This window comes from Sciurus carolinensis, chromosome 8 (genome assembly GCF_902686445.1).
Source record: "Sciurus carolinensis chromosome 8, mSciCar1.2, whole genome shotgun sequence".
NCBI lineage: Eukaryota > Metazoa > Chordata > Mammalia > Rodentia > Sciuridae > Sciurus > Sciurus carolinensis.
The window spans coordinates 6,630,456-6,656,229 of NC_062220.1; the positions used below are offsets into that span (position 1 = coordinate 6,630,456).

General features: G+C 53.8%; 2 protein-coding genes across 17 annotated transcripts; both read right to left on the bottom strand.

Annotated features, from left to right (window-relative positions):
* Positions 1-633: 633 nt before the first annotated feature.
* Znf775 (zinc finger protein 775) lies at positions 634-25,207 on the bottom strand. Of its 5 annotated transcripts, none has more exons than XM_047561159.1 (3): positions 25,082-25,207; positions 9,127-9,208; positions 634-3,008 (listed from the first exon to the last, which is right to left on the bottom strand). In XM_047561159.1, the coding sequence occupies exons 2-3, from the start codon at positions 9,155-9,157 to the stop codon at positions 1,414-1,416; spliced, it is 1,626 nt and encodes a 541-aa protein (XP_047417115.1). In that variant the 5' UTR covers positions 9,158-9,208; positions 25,082-25,207; the 3' UTR covers positions 634-1,413. The 5 variants fall into 5 exon arrangements, with proteins under 5 accessions (XP_047417115.1, XP_047417116.1, XP_047417113.1 ...); XM_047561160.1 differs by lacking the exon at positions 25,082-25,207 and adding an exon at positions 18,901-18,923; XM_047561157.1 differs by lacking the exon at positions 25,082-25,207 and adding an exon at positions 15,990-16,106.
* Repin1 (replication initiator 1) lies at positions 20,059-25,696 on the bottom strand. Of its 12 annotated transcripts, none has more exons than XM_047561148.1 (3): positions 25,421-25,696; positions 24,213-24,410; positions 20,059-22,831 (listed from the first exon to the last, which is right to left on the bottom strand). In XM_047561148.1, exons 2-3 carry the CDS (start codon positions 24,367-24,369, stop codon positions 21,111-21,113), a joined length of 1,878 nt encoding a protein of 625 aa, XP_047417104.1. In that variant the 5' UTR covers positions 24,370-24,410; positions 25,421-25,696; the 3' UTR covers positions 20,059-21,110. The 12 variants fall into 12 exon arrangements, with proteins under 12 accessions (XP_047417104.1, XP_047417102.1, XP_047417103.1 ...); XM_047561146.1 differs by lacking the exon at positions 25,421-25,696 and adding an exon at positions 25,082-25,235 and having other exon boundaries at positions 24,213-24,339; XM_047561147.1 differs by lacking the exon at positions 25,421-25,696 and adding an exon at positions 25,082-25,218.
* Positions 25,697-25,774: the final 78 nt, after the last annotated feature.

Here is a 25,774-nt window from a genome sequence, read left to right on the forward strand (position 1 = left end):
TGCCTCACTGGCACTGTGTTACCCAGGAGCTGCCCCGCTTGTCCTCCCTATCTGTCCCCTCCCTGTCTTGGGGCTTTTCCCACATAAAAAGACCTAAACTAGATTTGAAGAGAGTGATGCCCCAAAAGCCATTTGGCAGCTCCCGGAGAAGGTAGCTTTTGCCTGACATTCAGAGAAGGATCCAGGCCTCCTGAAGGTAAACAGATGCAGTTCTTTCTTCTAGAGAGCCATGCTAGGGTCCCTCCGTCTTCCTCCCCACTCACAGCCACCCAGCCCTGGAACCCCAGCACCTCACCCTCTGCAATTCTCTCTCCTCTGAGGAGGAGGTCTGGAGCCCTGGCTTCTATCAGCATCAAGCTCTCAGTCAACCCTGCTTTGATGTGACTTCCAGAGGGCAAGAGGTGAGGCAAGGCAAGGTGGGGTGGGGTGAATATGTGAGAAGACTAAGCAGACTTGAAGGAGAGGGGACGGGAGAAAACTCCCCTCCTGCCTCAGCAAGAATGGCAGTGGGGAGTTGCTGTGTATGTGGCAAGAGCTCCCTGCCCTGGTCCTGGGTAGACAGATCCCTGGGAGCACACACAGACACCAGCTTCAACAAGGGAGTCAGAAAGGACAATGACACCACGTGGATTAGTCAGTCCTTCATTTTTCTCTTCTGCAACTCCAGGATGAATAAAGATCCAAGTCAGTCACAGCCACCCACCCACTTGGGCTCCCACCAGCACACCTCCCCAAGTGGCCAAACCTCAACCGAGATCACCCACCTGTACCCCAGTCCCTGACCATCACACACATGCCAGTTCAAGGGCCAGTCAGTCATATCCAGCATTCCACTCAGGGCTAGAGAAGGACCAAGCCCTTCAGCCCCTCCAGAAATATTTATTGGATGCCACTAAAAGTGGCACTCGCCTTGGTGCTGGGGCTATGCTTGCCCCTCCCTACCCACTGCCTCTGCTCCTTTCCTGGAATTCTGGAGTCTGTCTCTACTTTGCCATGCGGACAGTCCCCTGGCCATTGTGCAGCCAGAGTGTGACAGGCCAGTGCTTCAGCTGACCAGTCCTGGGACATTTCTCACCAGGCACCTCTGGAGGGTGCCAAACCGCCCCTTCACTCGGTTCCTGAGGCTGGGGTACACACTGGTGTACAGATGAGCGCAGCCCGCCACAGACTCATCCAGGCTCCTGCGTGAGGAGTGCTGATCTTTTAACTCCTCCCTCAACACACCCTGGGCACTTTTTCGATCCCCTTTGAATTGAAATACTTCTGGAATGCTGTTCTCTGGGCCTCAGAGGCTCGAGGTACTGCTTTTTGATGGGTCTCATGCAGGAGGTGCTAAGAGCCAGCTTTCCGGCCGTCCCTGTCCCCACTTCGCCACACACAATCCGCTCTGCCAGGCGCACAGCGCCGCGTGCACTACAGCGCCTCCTCCTGGGAGCCCGCATGAGGCAACAAAGCTCCGCGGTGGACGCGCTGGTGCTTGAGCAAGTGCTGCTTCTGGCGGAAGCCGCGGCCGCAGGCGGAGCACTGATAGGGCCGCTCGCCGGTGTGGTTGCGCCGGTGCCGCGTCAGGTTGGGCTTCTGGCTGAAGCGGCGGCCGCACTCGGGACACGCGTAAGGCCGCTCGCCCGTGTGGATGCGCTGGTGGATGGTGAGCGCCGACCACCACGAGAAGCTCTTGCCGCACTCGTTGCAGATGAACTGGCGCTGCTCCCCGGGCCCCGCCAGGCCCCCACGTCCCCGGCCCCACAGCGCGGGCCCACCCCCCTGTGGCCTCTGGGGACTGCGGGGCTGCGCAGCCAAGTCCTGGGGGGCCTCAGCTTGTGGCTCGGAGCCCGACTCCCCGTCCGGGAGGCCAGGCCCAGGGCTCAGGCGCTCGGCAGCAGCGTGCACGCGCTGGTGGGCCCGCAGCGCGGCTCGGCTCGGGCAGCTCTGCCCGCAGCTGGGGCACAACGCAGCCTGTGCGCCCGGCAGGTGCGTGCGCAGGTGCTTGAGCAGGTGCTGCTTCTGGCGGAAGCTGCGGCCGCAGTGCAGGCACGGGTGCGGCCGCTCGCCCGTGTGGTTGCGCAAGTGCCGCGTCAGGTTGGGCTTCTGGCTGAAGCGGCGGCCGCACTCAGGGCAGGCGTAGGGCCGCTCGCCCGTGTGGATGCGCTGGTGGATGTTCAGCGATGACCACCAGGTGAAGCTCTTGCCGCACTCATTGCAGATGAACTGGCGCTGTTCGCCGGGCCCCGAGGGGCCAGGGACTGAGGTCCGGGCCCCAGACTGGCCCCACCAGCCCTGGCAGAGCCCCAGCCAGGCCCACTCTGGGCGGCCCCGTGGTGTCCCAGGCCGCAGGCGACAGGCCCGGCGCACCGCGGCCTCCCGGAGCATTTCATGCAGGCCAGCGCGGGAGCCCTGGCGGTCCCTGGCGTGTGCGCGTTGGTGGATACGGAGGCCCACCTGGTGGCGGAAGCAACGTTCACACTCGGGACATGCATGGGTGGCGGGACGAGAGTGGGTCTTCTGGTGCTTGAGAAGGTGCTGCTTCTGGCTAAAGCGCCTTGCACACTCCGGGCAGCAGAAAGGCCGCTCGCCCGTGTGGTGCCGCTGGTGGCGGGCCAGGTTGGGTTTCTGGCTGAAGCTCTTGCCACATTTGCCACAGAGATACGGCTTCTCTCCAGTGTGGGTGCGCTGGTGGATCTTCAGGGACGACCACCAGCTGAACCTCTTCCCGCAGTCCACGCACACAAAGTGACCCTCTCCAGCAGAAAGTGTGGAGTTCAGAGGGCCCGGGGCGGCCCCGGGGGCGTGGCCTGCCAGCAGCCCATCCGGCTCAGTGGGAGGAGCCCACCTTGGACTCCCAGTCTCTTCCTGTGTTCCCAGACCCCGAGGTCGCCTCATGGTCTGGCATGGCAGGAGGCCCTGATGCTGCTGGAAAATGTTTTCCTTGTCCTTCTCTGGAAGCACAGCCTGTGTCTGCAGCAGCCACTCTGGCTTCTCCTGCTTGACCTTCATCACCAACTCATCTCCTGGCAGAGGGAAAGGGAGAGGATGGGAGAGGTCACTAGCTGCTCCCTAGAGTGCAGGGAAGGAACAAGAGAGAGGAAGGGGTGCGGGAGGGCAGAGAAAGCGGAGACGAATGAAAGCAAAGATTTTTAAATGAAGGGGGAAATGACGGGGTAGGGGAGAGCAGAAAGGACATGCTAAGGGCAGGCTGGGGAATGGCCCTCTCTACCCCAAGGCCCGGGAGATACAGAGAAGGTTAAAAACACCATTCCAGGCTGGGGTGTGGCTCAGTGGTGGAGCACTTGCCCAGCACGTGTGAGGCACCGGATTTGATCCTCAGGACCACATAAAATATAAACAAAAAAATAAAGGTATTGTGTTCATCTATAATTAAAACAACAACAACAAAAAAAATCCAGTGAAATCTTCTGACCCAATGAACAAGGAGAAAATGGTCAAATTTGAAAACAAAGTATTCTTTTTCTAAGAACATCAATGTGCTGGGAGCTTGTTAAGCAAGGGTATGCCCAGTCCTGCAGGGTGACCAAATCTCAGGTCACTGTCCCATCCATTCATCCATTGTTTGGGCTCCTGATCCAGGGCAGTAGCCATGGAGCATAAACACCTCACCTGCTGGGACCTTCACCACTGGGCAACCTCACTGTCTTAACCAACAATGTAGACCAAAAAGGCCTCAACACTGGAAATGTGTGGCCGGAAACAGGGGTTGCCTTGCCTTTGTGTTAAACCCAGGCCACTTCACTCACTAGAGTCCCACAGCTGTTCCCAGCCCACATCTCACACCTGTGCACAGAGTCCTCATGAAACGTCTGCTTTGGACACTGGGGAATACATACTCTAGGATCCCATTTACATGGAGATCAAAAGCTGGCGATACTAATCCATGAGTGAGGAGCCAGGAGGATGGCCAGGATAAGGAGGCATGGGTTTCGAGGTTCCTGCAATGTTCTCCCAATGTGGGTGCTGGTTACAGAAGTGTATTCCCTATGTGGGAATTTGCAGAGCTTGTACGGATGTTACACTTCATGAAAGTTCACATTCAATAAAAAGGACGTGGAATCAAAGAGTTGTAAACACAGAAGAAAATCTAAAAACAAGAGGTTTCAGCATTCTAGAGACGACAAAATAAACCCAAAGTAGAAGAAAGGTATTGATAAAGGTAAAAACAGAGATTACAGGTAAAGAGAATGTAAATGTACCAAAAGGATTCTAAAAATCCGAAAATACTATTTACCAACTTTATATTAAAAGATTTGAAAATCTATGTAAAGAGATGGTTTTGCAAGAAAATATCAATTAACACTAACACAAAAATAGGTAGACAACCTGATTATATAAATAATTAGAAGAAACTGAAGAGAGAGCCAAAGTTATACCCCACGACAGGGAATAGGTCATGTGACTGTATAAACAGGCTCTACTAAAACTTCAAGGGAAGGACTATTCTCTGCTCTTTAAACTATTACAGGGAACAGCAGGGAGGCAAAAGTCTATTAAGTCCAGCATAACTCTAGCATCAAAACGAGACAAAAGTGGGGGTAGGCAGGAAATTACAGGTTTACTGTTCTTTGGACAGATGCAAACATTAGGAAAGCAAGTTCAGTGGTATTAAAAATAATGACATATTATGACTCTGCTGGGATATGTCCCAGGAAAGCAAAGATGGCTCGACAGAATTCATGACATTACCTTATTAAAACTGAAAAACCTCATACCAACTGATGTGAAAAAGTCATCTGCTAAAATTCTGCATCACTTCTGAAGGAAGAGAGGGAGGGAAATAGTAAAGAAGAGCGGAAAGAAGAAAGGGAGGTGGGAATGAATGAGCAAACTAGGAACAGTAGAAAATGTCTTAACAAAAGATGTATACTAGAAATTACAGCAAACACTTCAACCAAAGACAAGATCAGAAGCAATAAACGAGGGCGCTCATATCACTGACACTACTGAACTTCACACTTGAGAAACCAGCAAAGCCAAGGAGGAAAAAAGAAAGAAATGGATAAATATGGGAAAAGAGGAGACAACTGAGCTTTGCTTGTGATTAGTAACTTAGAATGTGCAATAGACTCCACTGAAAAATGGAAATACAGCAAGATTGCCAGGTACAAAAATTTATCATTTTTTAAAAAATGGCAATAAGAGAGCTGGGTGTGGTGGTACATGCCTGTAGTCCCAACAACTCAGGAGGCTGAGGCAGAAGGATTGCAAGTTCAAAGCCAACCTCAGCAATTTAGCAAGACCCTGTCTCAAAATTAAAAATAAAAATGGTTAGGGATGTGACTGAGTGGTAAAGCCCCTCTGGGTTCAATCCCTCATTCCAAAAAAAAAAAAAAAGTAAAATACAGAGATAGATAATATCCCTATTTCACAATATACATGGAAACATGGGAAAGCAAATAGGCACAATGGCATCCCATGGGGTTCAGACTTTTGGGAGGACTTGTTAAAATTATAAATATATAGAATCTTCTGTTATCTTCCACCAAGCAATTGCACTCTAGGTATTTATCCTAAGAAATATACACAAATGGAGCAGGTATGTCGCTAGTAGAAGAGTGCACGCCTAGCATGCATGAGGCCCTGGCTTCCATCCCTAGTAGCACACGTGCACACATGCACAGAATATGTGCAAGTGCAGAGGAATACTGAGAATACTCAAATGCTATTGGTAATTAGCAAATGATGGATAACCACTGAATTACTCATAAAGAATAGTTTAAAATAATTATTCTGTTCATGATATGGAATGCAACTAATAATTGAAAAAATTGGAAAATAACTATCTATGCTGATGTGAAAGATTTCCAAAACATTCAGGAGAGAGCAAAAAGAAAAAGTTGAGAAAAATTATATGAATTATTTGACCCAATTTATGGAAGATAAAACTGTATGTCCCTATGTACATATGTAACTTGCATGACCCAGGATGCTGCACACAACCTGAAGATGGCGGTTGCCCCTGAAATGAGAGGACTGGATGGAGAAGTCGGAAGGGCTCTTCACCTTATCTGTCACTTAAATTTTTTGTATGTGTGTATACTGGAGATTTAATCAGGGGTGGTCTACTACCGAGCTACACCCCGAGGCCTTTTTTAACTTTCATTTTTTGAGACAGGATCTGGTTAAGTTGCCAAGGCTGGCCTCAACCAAGCCACCTGCTTCAGCCTCCCAACTCCGTGGGATTACAGGCATATGCCACCACACTGGCTTGTGTCATTTACATTTATATGAGACTATTCAAATGATATAATTTTTTAAAAACAGAAAGGGCTGGGGATGTTGCTCAGTGTTTAAGCACTCCTGGGTTCAATCCCCAGTAACAAAAATGTGAATGTGTGTGTGTATGTATGTATGTATATTACACATACATGTAATTTTTAAATCTTTAAACATTTTAAAGAAATAAAGAAAAAACCCTCACTAATAATCTGGTAGCCTTTAGTTCTAGGACCAAAAGTTCCCCTCCACAGCCTCAGGGTCATCGTGGGAGAGGATATCATGGAAGGTACCTTAAAGGGGCCACCTTCCCTCCTGGCAAAATAACTTCATAATGCTTCCCCTGGTGCTTGGTCATGAAAAGTCATTCTGGTGAGAGTCATAATTTGAAAATGAAAATGGTGATTGAAATTTATTATTGGCAGGCACTGAACACCCAAGTGTAATGAGTTTAATTGATTATAGCAGTGTTTCTTTAGCTGCAATGAAATGTGGGCCAGCAGAGGGATTTAAGGCACTAAGCATCCAAATTGGCAGCCTGGTAGTGAATCCCAGATATATTCAAACAAGAAGAGACCACAGTCCCTGAGTGACACTGAATCCATTAATGCCCCAGAGCTCCCCTAGTTACTGCCTTGCCTGGTAAAACTTGGTCTTAATATCTAATAAGTGACTTTCCCCTCCTCACCCCAGCCAGAAAGATGTCCCTGTGCCTGAGAGCCTCAAAACTCCAGGACAGAGTTCTCATGCTTGCGGATGGGCACAAGAATATAAACTAGCACAGTCCCTGCAGAGCTTGGGACTGAGGAATAGGGTGTGCTTGACCTTCAGCCTGTCCCAGGGACATATCCCTTCAGGTATCAGATATTGATACAAAGCCTCTGTCTTGTTCCTCTATCACCATAAAAAAATGTTATGTTTTAATCTTAAATGGTTCAGATAAAATAAGAAGGTGTTAAATGTTGATTACCATTTAATGGGTACAGAGTTCCTGGATGATAAAAAAGATCTAGAAATAGATGGTGGTGATGGTTCCACGGCATTGTAAATGTGCTTAATGATACCAATGTGCACATTTAATAATGGTTAACTTGATAAATTTTACATTATATATATGTAGCTGCAACAACAAAAAATAGATATATAACACATAAAAATTAAAAGAGGGGCTGGGGATGTAGCTCAGTGCTACAGTGCTTGCCTAGCTTTCACATGGGCCCTGGGTTAGATTCCTAGCACTGGGGGGGGGATTAAAAGAGGTAAGCTCTCAATTATCTGAAAAATGTGACATCCACATTGAGCCATTCCCTAAGTCCGACCAGGCAAGAGCTGGCTGCAGCCCAGGGGCAGGCCTCAAGGTCCTCACAGGTCTCCTGTGTCTAGGCCAGCATTTTCCCTCTTCCGTACAACCACAGGGGTGCCTCAGAAGTGCCCTAGAGAGGAGAGGGGGCCCTGGTAGTCTCCAAGGCTCCTTTGGCCAGAGCCGCCCCACGGCTGATGAGTTTACACAGGGAAATTGTCCCTACTGCTTGGCACGCATGCTCTAGGCTTCGCGGTAATTGCATAATTACCATGTCTGCATCATACAGAAGCTCTCAGATGCCAAAATGAGACCTGAGCAAGGCCAGCCTGTCCATCAAAGGGTCCTTATCAGGATGGGTGGCCTTCACACATCACTCTGCCCCTCCCAGAGCTTGCTGCTAATGCTTATCTTTTATCAGCCACCACCTAATTTTTGTCTCAGTCTTAAGTCCACTGAAATGATTTTCCTCTGTGGTTCTCCCCACAGAGGCCACAGGGCAGGGGCTCTGGTGTCTGTGGAACAACTGCCCTGGGAGGGGACAGGGAGATAAGGAGACCAGTCGTACTCTGCAGAGGGTCAGGACTGCTGAGGTCGGCTAGGCCTGCCTTGGGACCCCGTCACTGGAGGGGGAAAGGGACACAGCCACTCTGCAGCCCCCACATCAGAACAGGGCTGGTAAAAGAGCAGGAGCACTGTGGCAGGAGGATTACAAGTTCAAGGCTAGCCTGGGTAGTTTATTGAGACCATGCCTCAAAAGAAAACTTTAAAAAGAGCTGGGAGGGCTAGGGGTGTAGCTCGGTGGCAGAGGGCTTGCCTAGCAAGAGCAAGGCCTCAGCTCCGCCACCCCCCCCCCACCCCGCACGGACAAAGGTGGGGGGCATGGCTGGGAGAGCTGCGGGGGGCTTCACACCTACAAAGCATTACTCTGGAGGCTGAAGCAGGGGGACTGCAAGGTCAAGGGCCACAAGATGAGACCCTTTATTTTAAGGTCTAGGGATGTAGCTCAGTGGTACAGCAACCCTGGGTTTAATCCCCTGCACAGGGGGAAAAAAAAAAAATGAGCTGGAAGAACCCCTCCCAGGTGCCAGGGGTGCTGGAGCCCCAGCACAGGCTACACAGAAGGGCGCCTGCCAAGAGCACGTGACCAAATGGAGAAATTTTCCATTCCCAGTGGCACTTGCCCAGAAGATACCAAAACTAAGGACTGTGTTTCATCATAGCCGACTCTGAGCCAACCCAGACCCTGAACTTTGAGTGACCCCAGAAAGCTTTCCTGGACCGAACTGAAGAAGCTCTGCTGATCAACAAACAACAGAGTCTGCTTCAACCAGCTGTCCTTCCCTGAGTGCTGGTGCTTAAAACGCCCAACTTCTGCACGCCATGTGTGTGTCTCCCTTGGCCTGGCAAGTTCACGGACTGGGCTTTGCCTTTTTCTTTCCTCTCATAACCTCTTTGTTCTATTCTTTGGATGACCTTCAAGTCCTGGTCCCTACCCTGAAACTGGACATTCTAGATGCTCCGGCAGAAACTTATGTTTGGCTCCAGGAAGGACAAGGACAGGCGGGCCTGGGACAGGAGGAAGCCACTTTCTCTCTTACCTGTGCTGTCACCAGGAAGGCCACTCTCCATCCCTGAAGGCCTCTCACAGCATCAGTGCTGGCCAGGTATCCGCCCTGCCATCTGAGGGTGAGATGGGAGCAAAGTGAAGAGAACCGGCCTGTGGGACAGGACGAAACCAGGTCTCCCTGACCCGCTCCCATCTCACAGACCACATGCTCTTTCTCAGCGCGCTTGTGACCTCAGCTGAAATGTGCATGGGTTAACAGCGCATAACCTGCCAGGCAGGCAAAAACGGCATATTTCTATTTAATGAAGAGGAAACCATGCAGAGGGTCCTGACATGTCCAGAGTCACAGAGGTGGTTGAATGGCAGAGCTGGACAAAAACCCAGGTCTCCTGACTCCCAGACCAGAGCTTCAAACCCTTGACATGGGAAAAGTGGTAAGTGAAGGCCACCCACATGAGAAACCAGGAACCTCAGCTAAGGTCAGAGATTGTGCAGGACAGAAGATGCCGGAAGGCAGATGGCCCCTTACACGTCTCCATCAGTGGCCCGTCTGTCAGAGTCCCCACCCACGTTCTGGCTCCAGGGCATTCCACAGCCATCTCCGGCAGGAACGCACTCGTTCGCCAGTCCCTGGTCCAGCCGTCATTTTTCTTTATTTTAGGCCTCAGTCTTCTGAACACTTCCTGACTGGCGCTCTTCCTGCCTGGAACATGGCTGGGGGCAGATCGCATGGCTTCTTGGATGCCCCGAGCTGTTGCCTAGGAGTCCCCTCTGCAGCCCCCACAGTCTGCCTGGTTTGCCCTGAACTTCTTCCTCCTTCTTCAATGTCACCTTCCCGGAGCAGCCTCCCTGGGCACTCAGCACCCAGCGACAAGCCCAGCTACATCCCAAACTGCCCCCAACGGTTTTCCCCTGATGTGCTCATCACGGGGCTGTGTGCCCCACTGGCCCCAGGAGCCCAAAGCCCAGGGCCCAGGACAGAGTCCCCAGGAGAAGCATGTAACAAATGCCCTGGCAGAAATATGCTGCTGGCTGAGGACTGCGCTCTGACACCGGCTCCTTTAATCACCTTGCCAGTGCTCGGCACGACCTGGACTCCACTAGCTGCCCCACGGGACTTGCAGCCCATGCCGTGGCCACCTGGGAAGGGGCTCTTCCAGGCTTCAGTCAAAGCTCCCTTTCAGCCACCTCAGCTTGGTGACCCTCACCAGAAAGCCCACTCCAGCCAAGGAAAGCCTTACAGAGACCCTCTTCCTCCGCGGGGTCCCCTTCCTAAGTCTATCTGGGCACAGCTGCTGAGACTAGAAATCTGGACCCTGATGAGGTCGAGGAGGGGTATATGGGAAAATAGGAATCTAAAGAAAATTGCCTTTCCCTGGTGCAGAGGGAAAGACACCTTCGTTTTTTGTTTTTTTTTTTTAAGAGTTTTTTGTCTGTTTGTTTTATGGTACTAGGGATTGAATCCAGGGATGCTTTACCACTGAGCTATATCCCCAGCCTTTTATTTTGAGATAGGTCACAGTTGCCCAGGTCGGCCTTGGACTTAAATCCTCCTGCCTCGGGCTCCCGAGTTGCTGGGGTTACAGAGGTGCAGGTGGACTGAGCAATTTCTTCAGAAACTTCTCATTGTTCAGTTCTGCCTCTGTCCTTTTTTAGACAAGCTTAAGTCTTTTTTGAGGCCAAACAAGGCTTTTGACAACTTTACAACCTAATGTTTTTCCTTGTTTTTGGTACCAGGGATTGAACTGTGCCTCACTGTCCGAGCCCCCAGGGTGTGAGGGAGGGAGCCCTGGGTCTAGGTAGAATAGGAAGTGTTAACAGGAGGAACCCTCAAGGGCCCAAGGGCGTGAAGTGAGAAGTGAGGGGACACACAGGACAGGAGTGGGTAAGCCAAGCTTTGGGAGCCCACCTCATTTGTGTGCTCAAGTGGGAGATGTTTGGAGACCACGCCCCGGGAAAGCCAAGCCCAGGCAGTCCCTCCACACGGACACCCCTTCTAGGTCCTCCATGCCACCAGGAAACCCCAAGATTCTCTCTCTCCATCATATGAACTGGCGTGTCCCTCCTCACCCCTGGCCCCGACATATCACTCAGCTTACAGGAAACCCCAGGAAGCAGGTGGCATGCTGCCCTGCAGGATGCAAGTCTCCGCAGCCTCGTCTTTCACACGTGGGCCCTGACCGGTGCTGGGCCACCTTTCCCCTCCACTGCCCACAAGTACAGGAGAACAGGTCACACACGGGGAATGAGGGGATCAGGTCACACACGGGGTAATGAGTCTGGTCACCTCCTACTTCCTACCACCTGCCCCTAACCCAGCCTCCCAACACTGGGTTGGGCTGCAGTTCTGATAAGAACCTCCTCAAAGGAAAGGCCCCAAAGGACAGCTGCAGACCACACAAAGAGCGGATTATGGCCTGCAGCAGGTGGTGAGGCCTGGGGCCAGGGGAGGTAACAAAGGGGCTTGGTGTTAGCAGAGACTTGGGGACAGAGGGAGGGCAGCAGCTGGAGTGAGGAGCAAGGCCGCACCCCCACCCCACCCCCACCTCCTCCCAAACCGCAGGCATCTGCAAGGGACTCAGGACCCCAGGTAGGGAATAAGAAGTGGATGTGACTCACACATCCTTTGTCACCAGTGGGCAGGACCACAGCCCCTTCACCAGGAGCTGAGGCTTGGCAAGGGGCAGCTCTCATCCTTGAGGCCCCATCAGGTCCTCCCCCATCAACCTTCCACCTACACCAGTCACCCTCGGCTACCCAGGAGACCCGGGCAGAAGGCACCTGCCCGGCCCATCCATCAAGTGCACTGCCCAGGCTCTGCTCTCTAGCCACGCCGCCCTTCTAGCACAGCCCATTTACCTGCCTTGTCCTCTGAGAAGCCTGCCCTCCCCTCACGGGCACCACCTGGTGGCACTTCTACTTTCCCAGCATGCCTGCGTGCCCCTGCATGCAGGACGCCATTCTGTAAGGACACAGGCAGGTCTGCAGCCTGGTGCCAGGGGGACTCTTAGATCGGCAAGTGTGCACCTCCTTTTCCTTTGTTGGGGAGGTTCCCCTGAACACCTTGACACTGACCTGGCTATGGAAGGAGAATGGTCAATAGAGAGAGGGAGAGAGCCACCAGTGAGCACCGACTGTGTACCGAGTGCTCAGCAAGCATTGACAAGTCATCCTTCAGCCAAGGAAACCATGGCTGGCTCAAAGTCACAGAGCTAGCAAGTGCTGAAGCTGGGACCAAACAGGAGTGGGGCCTGTCCCCGCCAGGTGCTTTCCCTTCACCCTGTGTATGTGGTGCTCTACGAGAAGGAGCATAACAGAAAGCAGCTTGACCAAGACAGCCTTAAACTGCCACCCTCACTTTAGGGGCTTGGCTTTATACCCACATATGGTAATTTAAATTCAAATAAATTCAATTTAAAATTTGGTTTCTCACAATGGCCACATTTAAGTGCTCAACAGCCATGTTTGGCTTGTGCCATGTTTGGCTTCTACCCTAATAGATGGTCAAGGTTATTTTTGTCTTCCCAGAAGGGAATCTCTAAAAAGGCAGGGACATTGCCCCACTTGATCCCTGATATGCAGAAGGTGCTCAATACTGAGTCTATGAATTAATTAAACAAATGGAGGACTCCAAAGGGGTCACTTTTCTGGCCTCTGTCTTTTGTCACTAACAATAATGTTCTCTGCCTGAGAAGTGGGTTTCAATTAATAGCGGTGATGTTTTCATTTAAAATACATAATCAAAGGCATATGGGAAACTAATGTAAATACCACCTACAAACATGCCCAGGTTCAATCACATCTACAAATTCAACAAAAGTTCAAAGATGTGAAAATGTGGAGATAGTCATGCATGTGAGGCCACATGCCACACTGCACAGTGTGGCTTTCCACAGCTTCAGTTACCCACATACCGCCAACCAGAGCCAGGACAGCACAGGACGACATATTGAAAGAAACAACATTCACATAACACTTACCACAACAAACTGTTATAACTGTTCTTTGCTGCTTGTTATTGTTAACTCATACTGTTGCCTAAATTTTATCACAAGTATTTAACTTTAGGGAAAAAACAGTAAATATAGGATTCACAGTGTCAGGCATCCACTGAGGGTCTTGGAATAAATCCCCAAGGATTAATGGGAAACTACTGTATATGGAAATATAGAGAAGGGAAAATATTTTTTTAAACTCACAGACACACAAATGTGCCAGTCAAGAACCACGTCAACACAAATCACTATGCAGCACACTCGTGGAAACAGAAATGGATCCATTATGACACCTGTCCCTGAATATTCAGGGACATCCTTACAGGTCCAAGAAACAGAACTCAGGGAGGCAGGACTGGAAGTGCTAAGTCCACAGTGAGCTCTGAGTGGTGACATGCTGGGTGACCTGTGCTGGGTGAGGGGTGTGTAGGCCAGCAGGGGCTGCACTAGGCTCCAGAGAAGCTGGAATGGGACAGAAAGTCCTAGGAAAATAACTCGGCTGTGCCCTGTGCAGCCTGAGACCCTCCAGGGCCTGGCCCACAGGAAGCAGCAGGCCCTTTCCCCTTTGGCCAGCTCTGGATCATCAGCCTAAGACTCCCTCTTGAAGCCTGCTCCCCAAGGCTGGGGAAGATCTCCCCACAGCTGCACATCAGGACCACATCACACTCCAGAGTGGCAATCAGGAAGCCTGAGTCTTGGCCCCCTGTTACTAATACACTGTCACTTCAGCTATCTGGGCCTCAGGTTTCTGAGTGCAGGTGACTGTAAAACATCCCTTCCATGGGTTTGTTATGAGCATCAAATGAAGCAAATTCAAGAAGACTACACTGAACCCTATAAACTGGACAGTGTCTTCTCTCTCCCATTATTAACCTTTAAGATCAACCCCCTCTCACACTTCCCAAGCCCTCTTGGCAAATGACCCCTAGCACTCCTGCTAACTGCTCTGGAATTGTCAGAGGCCCATACCACCCAACTCCGCATGGAGGAAGAGGGCTGGACATAGCTTTCATTGTGTCCCTGTCAGCCCTAACCATGTGGGCTTCCATCCCCACACCCTCTCAGTGGCACCCGTACCTTCCTCAGGACTCACTCTGCACCTCTTCAAGTCAAAACCTCCGCACGTTTCCCTACCACAAAGCACAAACAGCCCATAACCGAACAGGTCACTGGGCCCTACCAGCACTATTTTAACACCTCCAAGATCTACTGCCCTGCCTGAGCTCCAGTCTCGCTACTTCTCACCTGGATGACTTCAGTGCTTTATGGTTTATCTTGCTCCCTCCAATCTATCTGCCACCCAACCAATTTTTCTAAAGTTGGAATTTGAACATTATTTCCTTACTTAAAATCATTCAATGACTCCCTCATACTTTCAGATTTAGCTTAAAATTTCTTGGCAAGGCCAAAAGGCCAAAAGCCTGGTCTGCGGTCACCTCTCCCCCTGCACCTGACATACTACATCTCCCAATACCCAGTTCCTGAACTTGAGCTTGGACTGTCGCTCGCCTCCAAGCCTCAAGTCCTCACATACACACCTATAACCATTGTTGGAATGGACTTGCCTGACTTCTCTTCTCAGCCCAGATCAGGGATCACTCTGCTCAGGAAGCCTTTTTTGGTGCACGAGGCTGGTAGGAACTCCTCTGTTTAACCTGTACACCATTCAATCCAGTACCATCTCCACAGAATAACTGTTACCATCAATACTATCTCTGGATCTAGTAGTGGCACATGCCTATAATCCCAGCTGCTCAGAAGGATAGCAAGTTTGAGACCAGCCTCAGAAACTGAGACCTTATTCCAAAATAAAATATAAAAAAGGAGTTCAGTGGTGGAGTATTTGCCTAAATATGCAAGGCCCTCAGTTCAATCCACCCTCCCCCACCAAAACCCTATCTCTGGCTGTGCAACAAGATTGCAGCATTTAACACAGGGGTGCTTCCATCTCCTGGCACCCACTACAGGCCCTGCGCCTTGTAACCATTACTAAGCCTTGTTATAAGGGTACATTCAAATAAAAGAAATTTCCGTCTGAAACAGATTAGAAGTGCAGAATCCTGGAATCCTGGCGCTGAAAGCGAACAAATGCCATCTAATCTCTTCATTTTGGAGTGAACACGGGGATTCAAAAAGAACATTAAGGTGGAGCCTGGACTGTCGCTTGCCTCCAAGCCTCCAAGTCTTGGGCTCTGATCACACCCGACTCCAGCCGCACTCCATCCTGCCCTGAAGGGGGCAGCATCTCAACATCCCCCACCTTTACAGAGGAAGAAGCCCCCTCCCCGCCCCATCCCAACCCCGCCGAGATCTGACTGCAGTGCTCATTTTCCTGGCACAGAGGTTTCGGGAGGGCCACGCACACACCTACTCCCACTGCTGCAACTTCTGTGGTGCTTTCCTCTCGCTGTTCCTTACTCCAATTCCCCCCGCCCCGCTCATTTAATCGCACATTTATTGAGCACCTGTGAGTCATTTTGCAAAGAGCACTGGTCCCCAGAAGCTGGTTTATCAGGGAGGTGGACACAGACGGAACTCAGAACAACGGGCCAGTACAGGAGGGGCGGTGCACAGACACCCTCCGCTCACCATTAGCTTCTCCCTCGCATGCTCACGGGCCTCCCTCCTGACCTCGCTCCCCTAGCCTGCGGCCCTCCCCACCCCGGCCCAGGTCCCTTCCCCCTCGACTGTGTGGGGATGGAGAAAGTTTGGGGCCCGGAGCACCGGGACGTGCGGGGCTCTGGGCACCCGGAGGCCCGCGCCCCCTCCCTCCGCACCAGCCCGGGCCGGGGGAGCGGCGCGGGAGGAGCGGGGCCGGGTGCCGGGCCATCCCTCGCACTGCCCCTCCCCGCCCTAAATGCAGAGGGACTCGGAGGGAGGGGGCCGGGGAAATAAATACCTTTGACTTTGTAGCTAAGGTTAACGGGAACTGCCACCCCGGGGGCGACTTGGGCACCGGGCTCCCAGCCCTGGCCAGTCCCGGGGCAGGCGGGGAGGGCACGCGCCTCTGATTGGCTGGCGGTCCTGGCCGTCCCCCAGGCTGTCCAGCTACCCGATTGGCTGCGCGGCTCAGATGACACGCCCGGTCCTATCGGAGCAGCCCGCGGGGCGGCCCCTTTGTTCTCCAGAGCCAATAGCTGGGGGGGCTGACCTCGCCCCGGGGCGCGCGGTCCCGCGCCGCAAACCCCTTGGGGAGGAGGCCGGGCGCGGTCCGCAGCCGGTGGCCGCGCGGCGTCACGACGCCCTTGCCCGTCCTGCCCTTGAGACCAATCTCTGGGTCTTCTCTTCGCGCACCCGGCTTCCCGTACCTGCGCGTATTGATGTCTGAACTCAGGGAGCACGCACGGGTTCGGTAGTTAGCTCCGCAAATATTTTCCGAGCGTCCCCTGTGTGGCCAGCCACTAGTGCCTGTGCAGGGAAGCCCTCCCCAACCACAAAGAAACCCGGCTCTGAGACTTCCCCTCGAGCGCATGTCTACTCTGTCATCCTTTTTTTCCCTCCCTGAGAAGCTGTGTTCCCTGGGTGGTACTGCACACATCTGTGTACACATGGCAGGGAGGTGCACGTGCCAGGTGCCTGCGTACGTAGAGAAAATCCCCGACATCGCGGCGGGCCCGCACTGCCTGGTGATGTTTAGGGCGCTCCACAAGAGACCTTGGAAACCGAAGCATTCAACCCCTTGATTTCTAGCTGGGAAAACAGGAGCTGAGCGGGTTAAGTTACCAGGTCTAGTCTCACCATGCTCACTAGGGCTCTGATAAATGGAATCATCTCCCAGCTGCTAACCTGGTCCAGATGGCCAACTGGGGTGTACACTTCCCAGAGATCTCCGGGAAAGCCTAACCCTGATTGGAAGGAAATCCCTCTCACTTCTTCCTCTAAGGGGACACAACTGGGTCAACTCCCACTGGCAGGACTGTCTGCAGAGCCGCTGAGAAACTGCTTTCAGAGGCAAGATGCTGCAGGGCTGCTCTGACAGGTGAGGGAGGTGGACCTGATATTACTTAAACAGTCAACCCCTAATGAAGCATCTGCCACAGGCTTAATTGCTGTTCAGCCTCAAAAGCACAACAGAAATTGGGGGCCAGAATTCTCTTCATTTTGCCACTTGCTCGGGTACAGCTTTCACAAAAGCTATTTTTCTGTCTCTGGACTTTGATTTTACTCACCTGTAAAATGGTTAATAATTTTCTAGTTGCCCACATATCTCACTGGACCTTTACAACTATATTTGGTTATAAGCAATAGAAGCACTTGTACTTCATAAACCCCAGCACACCCTACAGAGGCCCCACATCACTAGCAGTCAACCCTTCAGCGTCTCCCACACAAGGTTACTTTTTGGAGGAGGAGCCACAAAAGGCTTGCTTCAGAGACCAACATTCTAGTTCCAGGTCTTCTACCAGCTAGTGTGACTGACCCTGGGAGGTCACTTCCACTCTGAGCTTGTTTCCTCCTCTACAGAGTGAAAAACTTCTCTGAATTGACATTCCTTGGTCAAGGACATTTCAGGGATAGAAAGAGTGAAGCACATCTGGGACTCTATTCCCATTAAGCTAAAAAAAATAATAATAATAATAATTTTTTTTTTTTTAAAAGGAGGGGACACTTTTTCCAGAGGGAAAACGTTGTAGAGGGGAAGAACCCCAAGCTCTTCCCACACTGTAGAGAAAGGACTTGGGGGGTAGACAGTGCAGGACTTTCACATTAAAAGTATAAACAAGTCTGCATTATTTAATGTTTAAAAAGATAATTCAACACTTATGTAGAAGGAAAAAGAAAGAAAGGAAGAAAAACTGCCAATCCTTCAGAAGAGAAGGGAATCTCCTGAGACAGATATTCGACCCCTCCTGCCTGGTCAGCCCTCCCCTGTGACTGCTGTCTGCATGAGCCAAGCTGACTTGGGAACCACTTGATAATCTGAAAAACTCAGGACAGAACCAGGGCAAATTCACTGTCTCTACTTTCCAGCTTTCTCAATGCTACCTATGGGGCCTTCTCTGTCCTTCAACCCCTCCTCACCAACTGTACCCAAAACGGGCAGCCTAACAGGGCACCCAGTACCCATCTTCCCCACAGTCAGGCCAGGTTCCTTTAAGATGATGACTTTTCATAAGGCCAGACCCCTGGTCTGATTCCCTCTTCCCCTCATCCTTGTCCCTACCCTCAATATTAACTAGATGCCAGAGGACCTGCTCCTCCTTCCTGCCCATCACCTCCAGACATCCGCACCTTTCCTGTCTCCCCTCCACTGGAAGCCGTGTGCTCCCTCAAAGAGGTGGCTGCCCATGGGACTTTCTTGAGACCATATCCTCTATCCCCAGGCTCTGACAGGTAACTTGCCTCCAACTACACAGGTTTTTTGTTTGTTTGTTTTTTGAACCAGGGATTGCACCGAGGCACTTAACCACTGAGCCACACCCCCAGTCCTTTTTAAAAATTTTTTGAGACAGGGTTTTGCTAAGATGCTTAGAGCCTCACTAAATTGCTGAGGCTGGCTTTGAACTTGCAGATCCTTCTGCCTTCAGTTCAGCATCCTGAACTGCTGGGATTACAGGCAAATCCACCATGCTCAGCAACTACACAGGTTTGTAAGTGCCCCAATAACTCCCAAAACCAATATGAAGCTTTGAAGGTGTTGGCTTCCATCCTACATACTAAGCCCTACTCACCCCTGTCCCTCTCTCCACTCTACCTATGTTCATCCTCTCCAGACCCAAGCTTCACAGGGTCTGGAGACCTCACAGTAGTTCTGATCTTTGAAACCCATTTCCATCACATCAAGCACACAGTAGGCATTTAATACTTACCTTAACCAAAGGCAGCAGCAAACTCAATTTATTCAAAAAGCATGTGATGGTGATGAAGAGGGATGGGTTCAGGGGCAGACAGACCTGAGCTTGAATGGCCTGTGGTGCCTGCCAGTTACATGACCATGAGCAAATGTTTTCTGTTGAAAAGGCAAACAAGAGCACCCACTGCACAAGGATCAGGTGAAGCAATGCAGGGGAACTTCCTGCCAGGTGCCACCCGCACAGGCAAATGGTGGTTATTCTTAAGCAGCACTCTGCACTTGGTGCTGGGGATAAATGCAGATTACTAACACAAGCAGACATGAATAAGCCCGTTGGCAAAAACAGACACTCACATATGTAGGAAAACCCCAGTGGGGGCAAGACAGTGAGGGATTTGCAGCAGGGGAGCCAGCGAGACCCTACAGGACACAATCAAACCTGCCCCATTCTCTCCTGGCAACTGGCACCTGGTAAGCCTGACCTGGCCTCAAAGGCTGAACACCCAGTCACATGGCTCTGCACCCAGCGTGTGTGGGATATGCAAGCTGGGAGTTGTCCTTGCTGCTTAGAATTGCCTGTCCTTCCAGAAATTCCTTTGTCATGTTGTCAACCCGTGAGCAGGGGCTGCAAGGCTAACCTGTCTGTAGGGCCCAGTACTGCCCCAAAGAACTTTCAATGCTAGTTAAAGGGACTGGAAGGCCAAGGTGGTGAGAAAGACAATGGGGGTCCTGGATGCACCACAGTGGGCCAGTGACCAGCAATCAGTATCACTGAGGATTGTACTGGGATTGAACCCAGAGGCACTATGCCACTGAGCTGCATCCCTGGCCCTTTTTTAGGTTTTAATTTGAGACAGGATATTGCTAAGTTGCCCAGGCTGGCCTCCAACTCACAATTCTTCTGCCTCGGCCTCTCAAGTCACTGGGATTACAGGTGTGCATCACAACCTATCAGAAACCAATTCTTGGTTCAGTTAACTGGAACCTTGGCCCACCACCCAGGGACTTAGTCCAACTTCCTAGTTGGCTGGCCACCTCCTCAGGGAAGGACTGCATGGAGGGTGTAGAAACCCTCAGCTGCTGACTGAGCCCCACATGGCCCTTCCTTCCCAGGAAGAGCCCTGTTCCTCCCTCCAACTCCACAGTCCCCAGGGAAAGGAACACTCCCCAGCCACCAGTTCTAAAACCAAATCTTTATTCTCTAGTCTGAAAAGGAGGGTAAGTGGTTCTTCTGTGTAGATCCAGAGAACAGAACAAGGCCCAATAGGTAGAAATTATAGGAAAGCAGAATTTGATCATTATAAGGAAGAATTTCTAACAATTAGAATCATTCTACTACAGAACCAGGGCCTCAGGAGGTGGGCGCTCCCCTGTCACCAGGCAAGGCTGGTATCCATATGCTGGAAACCTTGTAAAGGAAACTCACCCAGGACCTTCCCTTCAGCTGACCCTCCAGCACTGGTGGGCCAGTCCCTCCAACAACACAAGCTCTGGAAGGAGTGGAAGAGGGTCGGCCCTGGGAGGGCCAATTGGATAAAGCCAGACAGACCCCTTCAAGGAGGAAATGCCCTGGGAGGCTGATCTTCAGGGAGACAGAGGGTGGAATCACAGGCAGGAGATGGGCCTCTGCAAGCCTGGGATTTCAGCAGGGGCATCAGGGAGGGGGCACAGGTGAAAGCAGCTTAGCTTCATCTCTTGGGCTGAAGAGGCCCTTTGCTGCCTTAACAAGGCCAGCAGGTTCTCCCAGGGTATCCAGCTGGTCCACTTTCCCTCCTGAGCTTTCCTTTACTAAGGACTGTACCACACCTATTTTCAAAAGTGACCTGAAGTAACTCATAATAAAGACTGGGACATTAAGGCGTTAACACCAGAGGATGGACTCTTCCTTCCCACCGGTGGCTCCTCTAGCCAAGGGCACTACGGGTAAATGGAGCTGCTATTGCTACTTTTCCAGGGCATAGGGCAGTTAGGATCGACGTTGGAAACACCAGCTGGAAGCCAGGTCTCTGCGCTCTGAAGGGGCATCCCTGGCCATCGGGTTGACTCCCTCACTAACAGGGCCCAGTTCACTCCCGACTCTTCTATCCCTCCGGAGACTCGGAGACTCGGAGACTCGGATCCGTCTCCTCCACCAGCTCCAATGCGAGCGCTACCCAGGCCCACTGCCACACTCCTGCTGCGAAGGAGCCCGGGGCCTGTCTCCGTCGCCCACAGCCCCTGCCCTTCTCAGATATCATGCTTCTTTTGGTGAGTCAGGAGCCTCTCCTCGTCGTCAAAGGTCTGGCCACAGATGGCACAGCAGAAGGCGCCATCCCGAATGTGGCTCTTGCGGTGGGTGATGAGGTTGGACTTCTGACTGAAGCTGCGGTCACAGTCGGGGCAGGCGTAGGGCCGCTCGCCTGTGTGAATGCGCCGGTGGGACACCAGGTTGGACTTCTGGCTGAAGGCCTTGCCGCAGTCGGGGCAGACGTAGGGCTTCTCGCCGGTGTGGATGCGCCGGTGGGCGGCCAGGTAGGGCTTGTGGCGGAAAGCCTTGCCGCAGTCGGCGCAGACGAAGGGCCGCTCCGGGGCGTGGTCGCGCCGGTGGGCGGCCAGGTGGCTGCCCTGGGAGAAGCGCCGCCCGCACTCCTCGCAGGCAAAGGGCCGCTCGCCAGAGTGCACGCGGGAGTGCGCCACCAGGTGGGTCTTCTTGCCGAAGTTCTTCCCGCACTCGGCGCAGGTGAAGGGCCGCTCTCCGGTGTGCTGCCGCTGGTGCGCCCGCAGGAAGCGCTCGAGCCGGAAGCTGCGCCCACAGTCGTCGCAGCTGTAGAGGGGCGCGGTCGCCTCGGCCTGGTCCCGCGGGGGTTCCAGGGGGGCCTCGGGCGGAGGCTCCGCCACGGGCTCCGGAGCACTCTTCTCGGGGGCCGGCTCTGCCGAGGGATCCAGCACCACGGCTGACAGCTGGGGGCTCCCAGCACCAGGGGTGGCCTGTGTGGAGCCCTCGGACCGCTTGTGGATCTTGCTGTGCGACAGCAGGTTGGGTTTGTGCCGGAAACGGCGGCCGCACTCAGTGCAAGGGTAGGGCTTCTCGCCAGTGTGGATGCGGCGGTGCGAGGTCAGGTAGGGCTTGTTGGTGAAGCGTTTCCCGCATTCTGGGCACTGGTGGGGACGCTCGCCAGTGTGCACTCGTCGGTGGGCGATCAGGTTGGGCTTGTGGCGGAAGCGCTTGCCGCAGCAGGCACACTGGAAGGGGCGGTCCACGGCGTCTCCGCCGGGCCGCGGGGCGGTCACAGCAGGGCGACCTCGGGGTCTAGGCCCCAGAGCCTTGGCTGCCGCCTCTTCCAGGGCCTCAGCCACGTGCACCCGCTTGTGAGCAACCAGCTGGTCCCACTGAGCAAAGCTCCGGCCACAGTTGCCGCATATGAAGGGCCGGGCCTCAGGAGCAGGTGGGTGGCACCGCCGCAGATGTGCTCGAAGCTGCTTTTGTCGCCAGAAGCGTCTCTCACATTCGGGACAAGCGATGGGCCGCTTTGCAGCCGAGTGGGCCCGCAGATGCAAAACCAGGGCCACCCAGCCTCGGAAGCTCTGCCCACAGAGGTGGCAGGTGAAGCCCAGGACTGGTGTGGCAGCAGCATGGACCTGACGATGCAGTGCTAAGAAGGGGGCGTGGCGGAAGCGCTTCCCACACTCAGGACAAGGCACGGGGAGCCGGGCCTGGCACCTTCGGGTGTGAAGCCACAAGGCCACCCAGCTCAAGAAGTGCCTTCGACAGTGGGCACAGCGATGGGCCCTGCCTAGGGCTTGATTGCCTGACTGGGCCAGTTTAGTGCCCTGGTGCCTCAGCCCGCTGGACTCCTTCTCCAAGGTCTGAGGTGACTCCTGGGAGGGCCCTGAAAGGAGTCTCGGCTGGGCGGGACCCATGGCCATGGGGCCCCTGCAGCGCTGTTCCAGCATTGGTTCTTCCTCTGCTGAGGGCGGAAAAGCATTGTCACTCCAGAGACCAAGACTTCCACCCCAGTTCCTTTCCTCCTGGGAGACCCCAGACCCTAAGAGCAGCTCGCCCTCTATGGACTCCGGGAGCCCTTGACACCAATCTAGACTCTTCTAATTCCTTGTAGGTTTTTATTTCAATCTTGGATTTCTAGGTGACATTTCAAGAATATTTATCTTGCATCTTTATTGCCCTGGAAGCTTTCAGAAGGGAGAGATGCTGACACTTCTTGGAATCCCCTGTGACAGCTACCCAGTGTCAGGAAGTGAGCAGACTTCCAGGGTCAGCTGCACAAACACTCCAGCCACGGGACTCACCAGAAAATACGGTCACATCTCCCTACAGTGCCCTATGCCTCCTTGTGGCCTCTCCATGTGTCTGCCATTTCCTGTTGCCACGTCTGAGTTCACAGCAACTTGGTGAGGCTGACTGAGCAGACACTGAGTGCCCTGGTTGACAGATGATGCAAGTGTGAGGCAGCAAATGGGGATGGGACTTGCCTGAGGTGACACTGTAAACTGAGAGCACAACTAGGACTCAGGGACTTGTCTTCGAAACTTCCAGGGCAGTGTTTCTCCTTTGGAAGACTGAGTTTGCAAGGATGTTGCAAAAATAAATTACTATAACCTTTTATTCCTGCAAGGCCACAGGGGAGACAGTTTAAGCCTCACCAACCTCAGCTTCTCCCGGCAGCAGCCTGGAGAGTGAGAACAGCCTTTCTTGGGGACAGAAGGGGAGCCTGGGGCGCCACTCCCAGCACAGACTAATGCCAGGCCGCCGCCTGTCCAGACTGCCCACATTCTGCCTGCCCTCCCTCTCCACCCACACACACTGAGTACAGCGCAGGGAGCAAAGCTCCCCTGATCCGGAGAACACCCACAGATCACTGCGGGGGGGGGGGGGGGGGGGGGATCCCTGGCTCTGACTCCCTGGGGTGCTGGGGATTAGTGGGGTGAGAGAGGGGGAAGGAAAGAGATTGTAATCTCTGTTCCCTGCCTGGTCCTGCCCCAACCTGGTCAAGGGCTGCCCCACTTCAGTTCTTCCACAGCTCAGGGGAATCCAGATTCCTGCTGGAGAGCCGCCTACGCAGAATGATGGCTGGAATGGCAGTTGGCCTCCTAAGGGACCTCCTGTACCTGCTCGCAGGCTCCATCCAGACACAGCCCCTAAATCCCCTACAGCCTGCTCTCTGTGGGAATACAGACATGACTCATCCTCTGGGGACTAGATGAATACGGGGAAGATCCCCGGATATGAGAAGGGGTCCTTCCCCAACGGTCCTATTCCTTCTGCCAGGATGGGGAGGCCTGAGCACTGGGGCTGTATGGCGGTTTGGGAGCACGAGGGCCAGACTCTACCCTGAAGACCGCAGAGCTGGGGATGAAGCTTTTTCCAGCTCTTCCTGGGGATGTTCTTGGGGATACTTCTGCGGCTGCAGCGCCTGCTTCGGCCCACACTCCGATAGCCCCCGGATGTCAGAGAAAACTGCAGCAATAAAGACACCCCTACCCCCATGGCAGAGCTCAGACCTCTGACTGCAGAGAGGCCAGCCTTACCTGTGGGGAGGGGAGAGAAAACATGTGTGAGGCTCTGAGCGCCTGGGCAGTCATCTTTGTGTCCTCGCCAGTCCAACCCTCCCCCAACAAAGCCAGAGCTCCAGCCTTAAGCCCCACAGCCTGCGTGACAGTGACCTTAATGGATCCTGGATGCACAAATGAGTGTCGCCCTTCACTAAGGAAGCACAGTGCTGCCTTTGGGGGGTCACCTCCTCCCCTGGGAAGGTCACAGAACGAATTCTCCATTCTGCGGTGAGGGTCTTTGCCTGGTGGCTAAAGGCCGGCTTTGAGCAGTAACTCTGGAATCCCTGCTGCTCCCCTTCCCCCACTCTTCCAACAGGAATTCCAGGCCGGCTTCCCATAGGGCTGCGCTGGGCGCGCCAGAGTGACCAGGGCTCGGCCAGAATCCCCGTCGGCAACTTGCACGGCCAAGGGGGCAGAAGGCCCACACCCGCCTTTTGTACTGGTGCGTGCCCTCCGTCCGCGACCGCGGCACGCGGGTCCCGCTCCTGCGGCTCAGCCATTTCGGGTCCCACGCACGGCGCAGCCCGCGGAGCCTGTGCGCAGGTGCGCTCGCCCCCGCCCGCAGGCCCCCCGCACACCCACAGTCGCGCACACTCACGGTCACGCGCCCCGCAGGTGGAGCCGCCCCCGCGGACCCCGCGCCGTACCTCTCCCGCGGGCTCTGCAGGGGCGCCGCGCCCGTCCATGGAGCCCCAGGCCGGCCTCCGCGGCCCGCTCCCGGCCCCACCGCGGCGACAGCGGCAGGTTCGAGTTCACAACTGCCAGGCCCGTCCCCAACCTCCCCCCGCCGGGTTCCCAGCGCCACGTGACTACAGGAGCTGCCGAGGGTCAGTCGCCGGCTCGGCGGCCGCGGCCTGGGGGCGGGGCGGGCCCGGGTCACCCCCTGCTCCCCAGCCGCGGGGCCTGCTCGGGAGGGCCCCGCTCCCTTGCTGTGGCGACCACCCGCCAGGGTTTTCGGTGACGAGCCAGGGCTCAAGTTTTCTGACCTTTTGTCCCCACAGGGGACGCGCGCCCCCGGGCCACCACGTGGCCGGTCCGGGGTCACTGGGTCTGGTTGGTCCGCACTCAATGATTAAGAGCTGGTGGCTCGTTGGCAGACTTCAGAGAGGGCGCCGGCTGCCCCCTGAGCGTCGAGCTGGGGCCTCTCCCCGCTTCCCGGTGGCCGCGCACCCCTGTTCCCTGTGTGCACGGTGGCCCTCCGCGGACCGCGAACCCCGGACCGCAGCGGCGCACCTGCGGTCAGCGGCCTCGGGTCTGTTCCGAAGCGGAGAATGGGAAGGCCCGAGCTTGTGAACTTTGAAAGGCCCTGGATCTCCCAAACCAAGAAAAAGCAATTGCCT